The sequence below is a fragment of the Fimicolochytrium jonesii genome (assembly GCF_025526975.1).
Source record: "Fimicolochytrium jonesii strain JEL569 chromosome Unknown EV422scaffold_2, whole genome shotgun sequence".
NCBI classification, from domain to species: Eukaryota; Fungi; Chytridiomycota; class Chytridiomycetes; order Spizellomycetales; family Powellomycetaceae; genus Fimicolochytrium; species Fimicolochytrium jonesii.
The window spans coordinates 233784-247549 of NW_026515669.1; the positions used below are offsets into that span (position 1 = coordinate 233784).

The following is a 13766-nucleotide window of genomic DNA, read 5'->3' on the forward strand; positions in this document are numbered from 1 at the left end:
ATCCACCCTTGCCCATCCCTCGTCCCCCCTCTGTACGACTGAGGACAGGCACGAAATCGAAGGGGAAGACCGTGGGAACCAGCTTCGATATCGTCCACCCAATTCTTTTGACGAATAGCAGGGAGGACGACAATTGCAGATGGCGTTCGTATCGGAGCGACTGGAGGCTCAGCTTCGCGCACTCAACGGAGTCTTCCACTTGGACGCAGACCACGATGATCTAAGCGACGCATTCCGCACTTTGTTCGGGTCAGCCGGCGCGGAAGTGGCGGCGAGCGTCGAGTATGCAGTGGACAGCACCAGAGGAGTGGAGGAGACGCAGGAGGCATGGCCTGAACCCATCCGACTGCTCTGGCATGCGTTGCTTTCGCAACCGCTCGTTCCCACGGTCGGACGACACGCAGACGCTGGCGACCAAGGGGAAGACGGTCTGCCAACATTACAGCAAATCGAACGGCTGTTCTCTCAAGTGCACAAGGGTGTCTATGGAAGAGAGTTACGGAGAGATTCAGGAGGAAAATCAGGACTGACGGGCGAGTCTGCTGTCCTTCCCCAGGGACATTATCCGCTTGCAGAGTTGGCGTTCCTCTCCAAGATAGCGGCGGTACTGCAGGCGACGTTGTTGCAGCGTCTGCTGGTGTCATCCACGAGATGGCCGCCAGACATCGCGTACTGGCAAGATCAGCAAATGTCCACCAGCAAAACCATCTACTACATTCTGTCGATGCTTCCTCAACAGATCTCTCGCTATTTGCATCTCCTGTATGAATACACTCGCGCAACCACCCATTCGTCAATCCGTCCCCAGTTCCTCTTGTTCTCCGATCGTCTGAATGCAAAGCTTCGTCGAAACTTTTTCGAAAGGGCCGCCCTTCTTCCAACGACGCTCACAACAACGGCTTTCTTGGGACTACCTGGTCGATTGCTAGCACTGACGCGTCGACCACTGTTGCTGGATCTCGCAAGGAGAGAGATCAGGTTCAAGGCAGAAAAGCTGGAGAGGATCCGGGAGACCCAAGCCGCATGTCTGGGTTTGCTGGCCGAGGAGGATTTCAGCAACGAGCAGCGTCTTAACATCTTGACCAAATCGCTGGCCGGCGGCCTTAGCCGAGAGCAGGCCATGTTGGAAGCCGCGGAGCGCATTCAAGCTGAGTTGTCTCGGTCGCTCCTCCTCATGGAAGCTATTGTATATCGGATGCATGCCATGGCAGACAATCTGTCGTCGGATGGGGAGTTAGCTTTGGCCGATGTCTCCGATCTACGAGGTACGTATACTTCATTTACTTCAATGATAGCCCAATCTCCATGGCCGACCTTCATTCTCACGCCCCGATCTCACCTCCCTCCCAGCCCGCGTCGCAGACATATCAACCATACCCATCCCTCAACTCTACCGCCGCACAACCGCTGTCATATCTGCTATCCAAACACTCGACTCCGTCTTCGACCGTCTTCGCCGAACTTACGGTCGCCCCTCCCACGCAACCCGTTACTGGCTCCCCACCGTCGTCATTTCAGTGGCCGCGTACGTCGGTGGAAAGACACTAGCCGTCAGGTGGGACGACGTGGTGGCGTGGGCTACGGATGCGAGGGAGACTGCGAAGAGCTTTTGCGTAGAGTGGATCGCGAAGCCTTTGGATAATATATATAAGACGGTTAGGCATAAGGAAGCGAGGCTTGCTATTAGCTCGGGGGATTCGTTGAATGCGGATTTGCAGGTGAGTTGTGGATGAGATTGTCGCTTGGCGTATTCCACAATGGTTGAGAGGGTGCACGGCGTTTGGGACCTGATCGGCGTAATGCGGTTCATTAGTCCCTCGAGAAAATGGTGGTGGAGTACGCTCGAGACCATGGCATATTAGACCCTTCTGAGATTCAGCGGGTAGCCGATCAAGCACAGAAAGGCGATCTCTCTGTTGTTCTGCAGGCGTATGCCGAGGAGATAAAATCCCCGATCAAGAATGCGATTTCAGGTATCTATTCCCGGCTGCACATACGGAAAGGGTCTCTACTCAGAATAGTTCCTAATCGCCCGTGCGCTTCTGCCTCCTTCTCCCAGGCGACCTAATCCGCGCCCTCCTAATTCAAGTCCAAAAAGCCAAAGTAGACGGCGAGCTGGCGATCGACGCCCTCGACAAACTGCTCCGCTCCAACGAACTCAATTTCGCGTTCCTGGCAGTCACTCCCTCGTTGTTTTTGACCTGGCTCCTGTTTTCGAAATTGGGAACGCTGCTGGGCGCGGGGAAGGAGAAGAAAAGGAGGAAGACTTATGAGTATATCCGGGCTAGCTTGAGGTTCGGCCTCTTGCGTTCGATGTTTTATTGTCACGGACTCTAACTGACACTGTGATTTCGACGAATAACCAGAAACGTCGACAGACTCCTCGCCCAAAGCATTCCCCCCATCTCCTTCCCTCCCGACTCCACACACCACACGCCCACAACGCCCGTCCCCTACAAATCCCACGGCCTCCTCCTATGCGAGCTCTACCTGCTCCGCAAATACGCACCCCGCGTCACGCGCCGCGAAGGGTTCCGACAGCGGTTTGTGGAGGATTTGCGGGATTTGGAGAGCGGTGGCAGTTTTACTCTGGTTGAAAGAAGAGAGGATGGGGATGGGGATGAGGGTGGGCAGGAGGAGGAGGGCAGGAGGAGGGAGGTGCAGACGAATGTTGCGGGGAAGATGTTGATTGTGCAGAGAATGTGGAGGACTTATCCTTTTGTTAGGGGGGAGTGAGTGGATATGAAGCCGATGCTGTTGTGCAGTGGGGTTAGGGTTATAGCTGTGCAGGTTAGGGTTAAGAGTAGAAAAGACCAGTGGGAAGACGACGGCTTCGCACAGTGGTACCCCCATTTCCTATACCTTTTTCTATACACAATCCACAATTCACCATTCTATATATGATCTGACCATCGACGGCTACTTGCGATCGCGCGCACAACAGATGCGTGTAGTGGGCATGAGTGAGTTTATAGGTGGTATACTGCACGGTGCACGTATGTGTATATGACCTCGACTTTTGCTGTGGTATCGCAATGGAATCGAAACCCATCAAGCTTCTCGGGAATGGCCTAGAAAGCGTCAAATCAAAACAAACGTCACAACACAACTGGCGAAATGCAGATCATGATATATTGTCCAGGAGTTTGTCCCCTCAACCCATCTTCACGGTAGGAAGCACTTGTGAGCCTAGTTATTTAATGCTCATTGACAAACTCGCTCGAGGTCTGCGAACCGCGACGCCATTTCTTGCGGGATAGGGTTGGGTCGTAAAGCTGTGATGGAGATGAAACCGGGAATTGCATATCAGTGATTTCAACCCGGAACGAATAGGAATGCGAGGCTGCATGCTTGTCATATATCTCGGATGCAACATAGCCCGGTCTCCTCGTCACCGAGAACAGTCGTCAGACAGTGGTGCAAATGCGTACCTTGCTAGTCTCGTTCTCGCCAACAGTCAAGTACGGATGGGGGTTTGTCCTTCATACAAATGGACGCATTCCCCAAGTCAGCATACATCCAAGCTCCCGAACAATGTCAAAGCGGCCTCCAAAAACATACCTGCGAGCCCAGACAACTACGCCAAAGAGAAACATCCGAGCGTCGTCAGTTGGACGATCTCAAATTGACGCGACAGGAAAAAATGCACGACCTACCACTCGGGTCCTTTGCTTTATGCACAAGGAAGAAGCCGACGCCGACCGCGGCGCCCACCATGATGCCCGCTAGGGGATATACCTGAGAGAGAGGAACACTGGTTAGCACTTGTTTGGGGCGAGTGGTGAGGGTGTGCGATGCTTACACCAACGGGAACGGAAACCATCTTGGGAGTGTGCCCGATGTTTGAGTTGAGAGGGGAGAGATGTGGTGTGGGTGAGGACGATTGCGGCGCTTTGCTGGTAGTTTTGTAAGTTTGGTATGTTCTGTTTTCAGAATCAATAGTGTGCTTTGCGTCTGTCTGGCGTTTTATATACACCTTCCCATCATCAATCCGGCTGCACTCTTTATCACCAAGTGGTCATATGACGTGACATCGTATTGCCCTGGCCATTATTTGCCGCATTCGAGCGGGAGAACAATTCCCCGGTCCATTTTTGGCACAATACAGGAATAGCGAAGAAGGTAAGATGCACACATCTTTTTCACAGAGAGTCCGCGTATGGGGCGGAGTCGGCGGGTAAAAAATCGACAGCGCGCGTCACTCTCTCTCGGGCTCACCTTTTTCGACCTCAACTTGCTCCGTATGTGCAGATGGCAAAGAAATCGGATGGTGGGCTACTGCTGGAATCAGTAACATGATATCCCAACGTTCGGACGACGACGAGGAGGGTGGTACCATGGCATACCAGATCATTCTCAGGCGCCGTTTCGGTTCTTACAATCGTACCGCTTGCCGAAGCGTTGTTCGAAGAGCGTCTCTGCAACAAAGGCCTTCAACTCACTGCCAACCAGGCGGTCTCACATTGCGTACGCAATCATGGACTTGGGAATCCTGCTCAAAAGCGTGCTTCACTTATCCCACAAAGTGGGCGCGTAAGAAGAGTTCAAACGACAACATTGGGGCAAGGCGTTTTGATCTCAAGAAGTAACGGGCAATTGACCCCCGCTAGGTACGGGTGGTCTCCATGAAATCGTAAGTCTATTTCCCACTCTTCTGCTACATGTTGGCCGCTGGTCACAACTTGGTCAACCTGGTCACTCATCACTTGCCGCATCGCAGGGACGGAATGATATCCACCGATGGACACGGAGGGATTGTGTGCCTCACGAGGCTCACCTGAGAAGGTCGGAGACACCCATGAAAGCCACGCAAGGCCAAGGCTGCTCAGCAAGACGCCCTCAGGGCAACCTATCTGGACTCATGAATGAATTGCGATGGTGTCGAGTTCGGGCGGTTATGCTGTCTGCGTAGATCTCTAGACCGATCAAGTCCGGCCAGAAGGCCAAGACGCGATGTCGACTTCGGCCGTCAGAAGCAGAGAGTTTCCCGAGCAGATGTCGATCGGCGGCGTAGTTACTGTGCTGTGGCTACCACGATCTTGGTTCTCGGAACTCCCGTAATTAATTTGAACCCATAATTTACACTTGGCGCCAGTATGATATGAGTACTTATGACTAGGGGTAAGGTCTCTTTCCCCTCGGAGAGCGAGTTTGTTGCCGTCACGCTTGGCAGGAAAGACGCACCACTTCCTTCCGCTCCCGCTCGCCAACTCGACGCTCGCACATACACAGGACTTGAACTATCCTGCCCTTCCTGACTGGCCTCTCACTTGGTGGGCAGACCTCCCGAAATACATAACGACGGCGGCGACGACGACCAACGACAGGCGACCGGACGTCACGAGGGACAGCATTCCCCACTTCCAGAGCACCTCTCATACGCGAACAGCATACTAGCAAGTCTTGTCCGCCGAGTGTCTCGCGGCTCACCAAATACATAGTAGACTATTCCCGCAACCATGGCGTTTCCAATGCCATACCAGAACATCCCGAAGGTAAATATATTTGGGAGCTTCTCCATGCCCACACTCTTCCCGCTCTCCCCAATGTAACAGAACTGTGGCATAGCGCTATGGAGGCATTCTTCCGATATTTGAGAAACGCCAACTGGTTCAAAACTTGTTTCTTACCTCTTCTTTGGCCTTTCTCTTCCCCCGACACAAAGGATGTGAGGGACACCACCAAGGCCAAACTCCCTCCTGCACTGCTGCCGTCCCGAAGGGCTACAGAGGACAGCCTGTCAGGAAGCGAGAGCTCGCCTGGCCGGAAGAGCTCCGCAGCCTCAAAGTTGCCACCCAATATAAGCAGAGAGGAGACGGATAGCTCGTGGCACGAGGACGCACCTTTCTTGCCATTCCTGGACGAAGTTCGCGCAGCCGGAGAACGCGGCCGCTCCCACTCGTCTTCATCTTCCGAGGAGGATTTGACGCTTCAGAGGTCACGCTCCAGGAGCGATCGGATTCGAGGACTGCGGCGTCTGAAAGAAATCGTGAACGCATCGGTCGAGTCTCTAGCGTTGACGGGAGATGACTCGGCAGAATACGATCCCCTGTCCCGGTTACCCTTTGCGTCTTTGAGGGACAATGCCGAATTTCACCGTCTGTATCCCGACATTGATGAACGGGATAGGCTCGTCAATGACTTTGCCTGCGCCTGGAACAAGGATGGGTTGCTCATCCAGGGAAGGATGTACATATCGCAGGATCACGTATGCTTCAAAGGATGGACCAGCAGCTCCGTGTTCTCGCTGCCTTTCCTTCAAATATCGCGCATCGAGAAGAGGACCATTGCTCTCGTTTTCTCCAACTCGATCGAGATTGAGATGCCTGATGGCAAATACTTTTTCGCGAGCTTTTTCAACCGCGATCAAACATTCAGAGTGCTTCAGCAACTCTGGGAGGCAAACATGACGGTATGCCTCAGAACTTACGTCCTTGTGAGATCCTTCCATGATACTAATCATTGTCTATCCCAATTCATTAGCCCTGTTCTTGTGACGGAATCGGCACATGCGCAACATGTTTCAAGAGAGCGACCATCACTAACCGGCCCAGAAGAGGAGACAGTCCTTCGATGACCAGCCTGGATCTGCGCCGAGGCCCGGTGTCCGGCGACTTGGTCTCAGACGGCTCATCGAACTACTCAAACTCGTTGAACACCATGGTGGACCAAAGGCTGCAGCCTGAGGGAGAAGACAATGTTGATGAAATGGCGATCCCCACGCCTCCCAAAACGCCAAACCCTGGCGCTCGGTCAGACGCGAAGAGGTCACCTCATCCTGCCGAATGCGGGTGTGGGGCGGATCGTGACAAGTTGAGGAAGTTGCTGGATGTGGTGTATCCTGTTCCTATTGAGGAGGTTTGGCGGGAATACTACACCACTGGCAATAGTCAGGACGGTGGGTGGTATGCATCGTTCTTGGCTGATAAACGCAAAGCTCGAGGTAGGCCGCTTGATGTCACAGTGTCCCGTTTTCTCGTCTCGAATCAAAAAATAACACACCATGCTACTCGCAGAAATCGCCGTTGGACCCTGGGCAGCACAAGGCGTAACCTCCACCGTAAAACCCATCCCATCATCATCCGCATCCGACCCCACCTTCACCCCCGCCCTCCCCACCATCCAAACCGGCGCCCATCGCACCCTCGAATACGTCCTCCCCCTCTCCGGCCCCATCGGCCCCAAACAAACCCGCTGCCAAGTCACCGAAGAAGTCATCGGCGCGTCCACCTCCAACGACTTTGTCTGCGTCTCCAGTAAAGCCGTCACGCCCGACGTCCCCTCTGGAACCTCCTTCCATGTCATCACCCGCGTCTGCCTGCTCCACGTACCCCCCGCGCAGACACGTATGATCGTCACCACCGATATCGTGTTTACGAAATCGTGCTGGATCAAAGCGGCGATTGAGCGGGCGACGCCTGAGATGCAGCAACGTTTTTTTAATGACGTGCACGCTTCCTTATCCGAGAAGTTCGCCAAGAAGCAAACGACACCTCCGGAATCGACCACAACCAGGGAGTTGCAGAACACTGCCCGCGCACGCCCCACCAACCCCCGCCGCAACACACAAAAAGACCGCAGCGCGACAACCCCCACACCGGACACGCTCAAAACCACCATCCCAACCCCCAGCAAACCCGTCAATCTCGCGATAGGCACCCGCTGGCTCCAAGCCGCACCCATCCCTATCGTCCTGCTTATGCTCCTGTTCGCGTTCGTGGCGCTGTTCTCGCTGACTATCCAGAGCATTGCGCTGTATAAGGTAATTGGCGTGCTGGAACGTGTTGAGGAGAGGATGACGGAGAGGATGATGAGGGGGGCTTTGTAGTGGCGTGATTAAGTCGCGACTACTGTCATCAACCCGGTATCGATTATCAGCAAAATAGTTAACGGCGTACATGCGTATATAGCGTGGGTGGTTAGTTTAGATATTGGGGAGCGCCTGCTGCCCTTCTAGTTTTCATTTCTTTTCTGCGCGCTTCGTGTATCATATACAAAGGCGTTCGTTTTTTTTGGTGGGGCTTTTGCAAGTTCAATACTTTTTCCTCGATTTAGATTGATGTGCTTTTCTGTTGCTGACTTCCTGTGTTTGAATGCAAATGGCGTTGCAATGATGATGTGAGGCACTTCTGTTGAGACGCCCGAGTAAGATGGAGTAAGGTTCCTATAAGAGATGTCTCCACCAGAGCTTTTGCTCAACATCATGTATTTCATAGTTCATCTGAAGCTGGTAGATGAAGTGTCGTCGGTATTGAGGACAAACTTCTGGAGTACCATTCATCCACGATGAAGATTGCTTGAGACCCATTCATCTTTGAAGGATGGTTTGTATGTGAAAAAGCGTACCAATCCTCAACAACATAGGACCGGCTCACTGCTCTCCACCAAGTACACAGCGAAGCGTGACGTTGGGGGGTTGTTTTTACATAGAACACTAGCGCACTCCAGCAATGGTATGGAACAAAATCTCATACTGCTGACTTGCGACTCTGTGCATGTGTGCCATTCTCCATCGACTCTACGTCTCGCACCTGCAGACGGCAAAGCGGAATGGTCGTGCGGTCAGAACATGTCGTTCATCAACTTCCAAATCACGTACAATGTCTCGGAGTGAGTCAGCAAAAAAAGGTTTGTCGTCACAAGCCGAAGCTCGATCCGGTAATACATGCTAAATACCATCATTCGCACCAGCAGTAAAGCACCGCTAGATACGCATACGTACCATCTGGAGATCGAAGGGTGGCAACCAACTACGATGTCGACCTCGGAGGCGAAGCGTTCGGTGTAGACCATGTGAAGTCGAAACTGAAGACTTGTGCACGGTGTAGACCTCGCGTGATGCTTTCCGAGTGCAACAATCTGTCGCCAAATCGACAATGACGATATATCACTTCGCAACCTTTGAGGGAGAAAGCGAGAGAGAGAAACATTGTCAGCACAGAACGTAGAGGAACAGACGTCAGCCCTCGAACAGATTTGTGGGTTCAGAAATTTGGGTATAGCTAATTAACAGTCAACTGCCTCTAGTAATGAGGCATCCTCCTGACGTGCAAAAGTCTTATTTGGATTCATCCGCACCGGGAATCTATTCGATCGATGCTTGTACATCGTGCGAAAACTCACCATTGAAGAGTACGGGCAGATGAGTGCACCGCTTGGGGATCACCGACAGGTAGAACGCAAGCCAAAAGCCGCCGTCAAACCGGTGTCCTTGTCGGGAGAAGTCGTATGCATCGGATGTCCAAGTTACTGGAAGATTGGGGTGGGGATGTCTGAAGAAAATCCCAAAGGGCCCTTTATATAGCTTTCCAGAAGTGGCTTGGACGTGGCGCGATCACGTGATAGTAATTAACCTACAACACTTGGGCTCTGACTTGGGCTATAACAATGTGTTGACGAATTCCTCCCCGTACAGAAGAACTACCGAGCGATATGCCTTCAAACTCGCCATAAAGGATTTCCAGCGTCTGTATAGTACAGTACATGTCTGCGTAGATGTAGCACTGAGAGCATTGCTTTTTTGCATTGCAATACCCTCTTCCAGTTGGGTAAAAGGCATCGTAGGTGACATCAGAAAGGATGCAATTCACGCGTCGGCGCGGAATCCATGTCGACTTTCTATGTGGGACTTGGACGTTGAGAGTTGGAGCTTGGCGAACTTGGCGAGAAGCAAACCGCAAGGAGGCGGTTTCCCACAAAAGTGTTGCTTATCTCTCAGCTCCCCGCACTCTCCGATACTAGACCCTCTGATAATCGCCTTTCTCTGAGGAAATTTGGTCTTCGTGCAAGTTCGTTATTGGCCAGTGGCTTGCCAAACGTCTGCTTGGACCACAATGGACAATCAGCCGTCTCCATCTCCGACATCGAACGCAACAGCTCCTATTATACCTGGCAGGCCGACGTTCGTAGGTTACCCGAATCCATACGGCTCAAAAGTTGATACAAGCATCGAAGGAACATGGTAAGCCTAGACAAGATCATTTGCGTGTTTTCCCCACGCTTATTCCGATTCCTGCAGGATCTGGTTCTTGATTGCGTGCGCGGTGTCGTTGCTCTCCGTCGGACTCTACGAGCTGGTCAGACAGCGTCATGGTCTCAGGAGAGTTCTTTATACACGTACAGAAACAAATAGGTTGGAAGCACCTGACCAAATGGAGCTTGGAGGAAGCAAAATCCTCACACGCATTCGATCCCAGGTTGGAGAGCCCACATATCCCGACGGAGTGGTTTGGCTGGTTCAAGCCAGTCTGGAATATTCCAGAGAGCTACATCGCCGAAAATGTTGGACTGGACGCTGTCATGTATGCCCATACCTGTCCTTCAACTGCTTCACCGAACGCCATTCATTTGCTATCCATTCTCTTAGGTTCCTCCGCTTCATGCGCATGTGCTTCACAATTATAGCGATCCTTACTTGTGTCCTCATTCCCATCCTCATACCGGTGAACTATTACGCCGATCGGTCAGTTCCCCCACCTCCGAATCCTAGCGGTAACTCGACAGCGCAAGGAATCAATAAAGCGTCGCTCGATCGGTACTCCCTCGCGAACATACCTGAGGGGTCTCCGTCTCTATGGGCGCATGTGGTGTGCGCTTACATGGTGTCCTTTGTTGCATATCATATCATGTTCATCTCGTACAGAGAATACGCAAAACTAGCTACAGGTAGAATCATCTGAGCTTTGCGGAGGCATATTTTTTGATGCTAACATGATCCTTACTACAGAATATATCTACGCGGGTAGCGGGTGGGGGAATAAACGTCCGCCGGCATGGCGAAAGGGAGAGCTCTTGCAATTGCGCAGTGTGATGCTGCGTAACTTACCTCCGGAGCTCCAGACAGAGGAAAGCCTGAAAACATATTTGGAAGGTCTCGAGATTGGATCGATCGAAAAGGTAGTGATCGACAGAGACCCAAGCAACATCGTTTCCAAGCTGTACAAGCAGCGCGAGCGCGCTCTGAAACAGTTGGAGCGTGCTTACGTCGAGTGGCTCAAGGCCATACACTTGGAGCGTCAAAAGCGACTCGGAAAGCGTCAGCGAGTATTTTTCACCCCCGGCACGCTGTTGCGAGTGCAAGCCGCGCCACTCAACTTGCAGGAGATCGGCTTGGACGAATTCGGTATGATCCGTTTAAGGCCGAAGAGCCGAAAGAGGAGAAGAGAAAAAGTGTGCAAAAAAAAAGGGGACACGTCGTCGTTCGGCGCCGAAAATGACAGGATCGAATATTATAGCAAGAAGTTGACAGCTTTGACAATCAAACTCAAATATCTGAGACAAGTGGGATCGACATCGCACCCGATCGTTGCCGAAACGGCGACTGTAACGACAACGAATGCAGCAGGTTTCGTGACCTTTGGCACCCAGCGTTCCGCACAAATAGCAGCCCAAGTGTTACTGCATGACTCCGACAGCTACTTCCCTATGTCTGTGACCCTAGCACCTCCTCCACAAGATGTAGTCTGGGAAAACCTTTCAATCTCTGCATGGCGGCGCTTCGTCCAGTCATGGGCGATCACTGGCCTATGTTTTGTCCTAACGTTTTTCTGGATCATACCGACCGCCGCTGTCGCTTCGCTAACGAGTATAGACTCACTGGCGCGTCTGCCGGCGTTCAAAGATTTCTTCGGAGGCCTGGACAAGAACTCGCCGCAGGTCTACCTTATCGTAACCAAGATCGGGCCAGCCTTGGTTGTCAATTTAGTCAACTTGGTTGTGCCCATCATCTTCGAATGTGAGTTCTTTTCTCTGACTTCAAGTCCCGTCCGAGTCGTATACTGACGGCAATCCATTTTAGTCCTCTCCTACCGACAAGGAATATATGCCCACTCGCAGGTCGAGATCGCCACCATGTCCAAATACTTCTTCTTCCTCCTTTTCAACATATTCTTCGTCTTCTCCGTTGCGCAAACCATCATTCAAGTGGCCGCGGAGTTCCTGCGTAATCCGATCAGTATTGTGAACTTGACTGTTAGCCTGCTGCCCTCAGCGGCTTCCTTCTATATTACTTACGTGAGTGTCTCGGCCGAGTGTTCCTAGGGAACGAGCTCCCCATTGCTGCACAACTTACTAATCGGGTGCGGTCCCCCCCAGATCATCCTGAACCTGATGATGTTTCCTCTTGAGTTACTTCGTCCCGGTGTGATGCTACTGCAGTTCATTGGAAGATGGGTCTGCCAGACCCCGCGTGATTTCCATGGGCTGAGCATCCTGTCCAGCTCCCTCAACTATGGTAACGACGCATCAGCCATTCAATGTTCTGTCATGTTGAGAGAGATTCTGACTTTGCTACATTTTCAGGAATGCTTTATCCTATCCACGTCCTGATCTTCGTCATCGTTATATGCTATTCCACAATCGCACCGATCATCCTTGTACCGGGCTCGCTTTATTTCGCGTTGGGCTGGTTCGTTTTCCGGAATCAATTGTTGTTTGTGTATGTGAAGGAATGGGAAAGCTACGGATATCGTAAGTTCATCGGATGCTCACACATCGTAAATCGTCTTCAAAGGCACTCATCCCGCTTTACGCATCAGATTGGGTTCTCGCCTTCCATAGGTGTACGGTGGGACTGGGCATCTACCAAGTTCTCATCGTCGGACTGCTGGCCTTGAAAAATTCTCCAACGGCGTCAGCGCTTTGCGCACCTCTAGTCGGCTTCACTATTGTCTTCCACATCTATTGTCGCAAGATCTTTGGAAAAAGGAGTCACTTGATCCCCTTGGATCGGTTCAGCAAAACCTACTCCGTCGGAAGCGATCCCGGTTCTCACTTACACCCGACGAATGGCAGAGATGGTGAGTACGAACTCACGCCCATCGACTCGCGGCCCTCAAATGAGATATCGCACCGAAAGGGGTCATTGGCGACAAACGCCTCCTCATTCGCATCTCTGGAGCGGCGTGTGAATGACGACCAATCCGACGTGTCAGACCAGGAACTGGAGATTGTCACATCGGCGGAACAGCATGCGGCGGATCGGTACCCGACGAGTTATCGGAATCCGGTCTTTTCCAAACCACTACCGAGGCCGTGGTTGCCTGTGAGTATGGCGGCGTGGTGGGGATTGCCTCCGCAAGTGGGTCCGCGACCGGAATCGGCAAGCAGCAAGGCTGCCAGGAAGAGTGGATCGTTCCCATCGACGAGGGGTTCGGTGGAACGGGGAATGGTGGCGCAAACAGCAGGTACGCTCTAGAGTCAAGGTCTGACATGTTTCGAAGATCACCTAACGCCTAATCCACCGTGTAATCATGTGTAGATGATACATCACTGCCACCAGATGTGGAGCGAAACATTCCATCGGTCGAAGAAGCCGAAGACGTTCCTTTGGAAGCAGTCCCACTGCCGCACATTCAGATCGACTACCACCATCACACGGCAACACCAGTGCCGGACGATGAGACGGGGCATATGAAACCATCCGCCTCCGACGCGAGTTTGAACATGGTCCCAAGTGCGAGCATGGAGAGTTCGATGAATTTGATACAACGCTGAGGTATCATTCAGCATTGTGGAGCGTATAATGTAGATAGACATACTGTACATACAGATTTTGGATTCCCAACTTGCAGCTTATTATAATTTTGTACAGCACCTAATATGTGGATTGAAATGCTGAAATGTTATGGTGTGCGGCAGTATGGCTTGCAAACCTTTGCAGGGTCTAAATAATCTGTAAAGTTTCGCCGACCGCAGTTCATATAGTAGCTTGCGATATTTTAATGGTAATCCTGTGGGCTGAGGGCCTCTTCTGGTATCTACTGTAG

General features: G+C 52.1%; 4 protein-coding genes across 4 annotated transcripts; 3 read left to right on the forward strand and 1 right to left on the reverse strand.

Annotated features, from left to right (window-relative positions):
* Positions 1-32: 32 nt before the first annotated feature.
* EV422DRAFT_513656 (ATP synthase regulation protein NCA2-domain-containing protein) lies at positions 33-2963 on the forward strand. The gene is made up of 5 exons (XM_053069176.1): positions 33-1265; positions 1351-1718; positions 1814-1973; positions 2060-2294; positions 2367-2963. The coding sequence occupies exons 1-5, from the start codon at positions 140-142 to the stop codon at positions 2734-2736; spliced, it is 2259 nt and encodes a 752-aa protein (XP_052929106.1). The 5' UTR covers positions 33-139; the 3' UTR covers positions 2737-2963.
* Positions 2964-3972, reverse strand: EV422DRAFT_513660 (uncharacterized protein). The gene is made up of 5 exons (XM_053069177.1): positions 3803-3972; positions 3657-3738; positions 3562-3577; positions 3432-3480; positions 2964-3275 (listed from the first exon to the last, which is right to left on the reverse strand). The coding sequence occupies exons 1-5, from the start codon at positions 3821-3823 to the stop codon at positions 3198-3200; spliced, it is 246 nt and encodes an 81-aa protein (XP_052929107.1). The 5' UTR covers positions 3824-3972; the 3' UTR covers positions 2964-3197.
* A 1487-nt stretch (positions 3973-5459) lies between these two features.
* On the forward strand, positions 5460-7828 carry EV422DRAFT_563467 (uncharacterized protein; the record flags this gene model as incomplete). Its single annotated transcript, XM_053072073.1, has 4 exons — positions 5460-5495; positions 5666-6412; positions 6484-6943; positions 7017-7828. 4 exons carry the CDS (start codon positions 5460-5462, stop codon positions 7826-7828), a joined length of 2055 nt encoding a protein of 684 aa, XP_052929108.1.
* Positions 7829-9702: 1874 nt separating this feature from the next.
* EV422DRAFT_134538 (uncharacterized protein) lies at positions 9703-13652 on the forward strand. Its single transcript, XM_053064765.1, has 10 exons — positions 9703-9961; positions 10019-10132; positions 10197-10301; positions 10367-10665; positions 10727-11734; positions 11798-12012; positions 12094-12232; positions 12301-12468; positions 12537-13184; positions 13259-13652. Exons 1-10 carry the CDS (start codon positions 9834-9836, stop codon positions 13492-13494), a joined length of 3060 nt encoding a protein of 1019 aa, XP_052929109.1. The 5' UTR covers positions 9703-9833; the 3' UTR covers positions 13495-13652.
* The last annotated feature ends 114 nt before the right edge of the window (positions 13653-13766 follow it).

Bases quoted from the DNA above. Each gene is read 5' to 3' on its own strand.
- EV422DRAFT_513660 (XM_053069177.1), bottom strand. From the start codon at position 3,823: ATGGTTTCCGTTCCCGTTGGT. The intron at 3,739-3,802 runs GTAAGCATCGCA...CCTCTCTCTCAG, and splicing joins TGGTTTCCGTTCCCGTTGGT to GTATATCCCCTAGCGGGCAT. The intron at 3,276-3,431 runs GTACGCATTTGC...TCTCCATCACAG, and splicing joins GCGAGAACGAGACTAGCAAG to CTTTACGACCCAACCCTATC.
- EV422DRAFT_134538 (XM_053064765.1), top strand. From the start codon at position 9,834: ATGGACAATCAGCCGTCTCCATCTCCGACATCGAACGCAACAGCTCCT. The intron at 10,133-10,196 runs GTTGGAAGCACC...ATTCGATCCCAG, and splicing joins ACACGTACAGAAACAAATAG to GTTGGAGAGCCCACATATCC. The intron at 13,185-13,258 runs GTACGCTCTAGA...AATCATGTGTAG, and splicing joins AATGGTGGCGCAAACAGCAG to ATGATACATCACTGCCACCA.
- EV422DRAFT_513656 (XM_053069176.1), top strand. From the start codon at position 140: ATGGCGTTCGTATCGGAGCGACTGGAGGCTCAGCTTCGCGCACTCAAC. The intron at 1,719-1,813 runs GTGAGTTGTGGA...GCGGTTCATTAG, and splicing joins CGTTGAATGCGGATTTGCAG to TCCCTCGAGAAAATGGTGGT. The intron at 1,974-2,059 runs GTATCTATTCCC...TCCTTCTCCCAG, and splicing joins GATCAAGAATGCGATTTCAG to GCGACCTAATCCGCGCCCTC.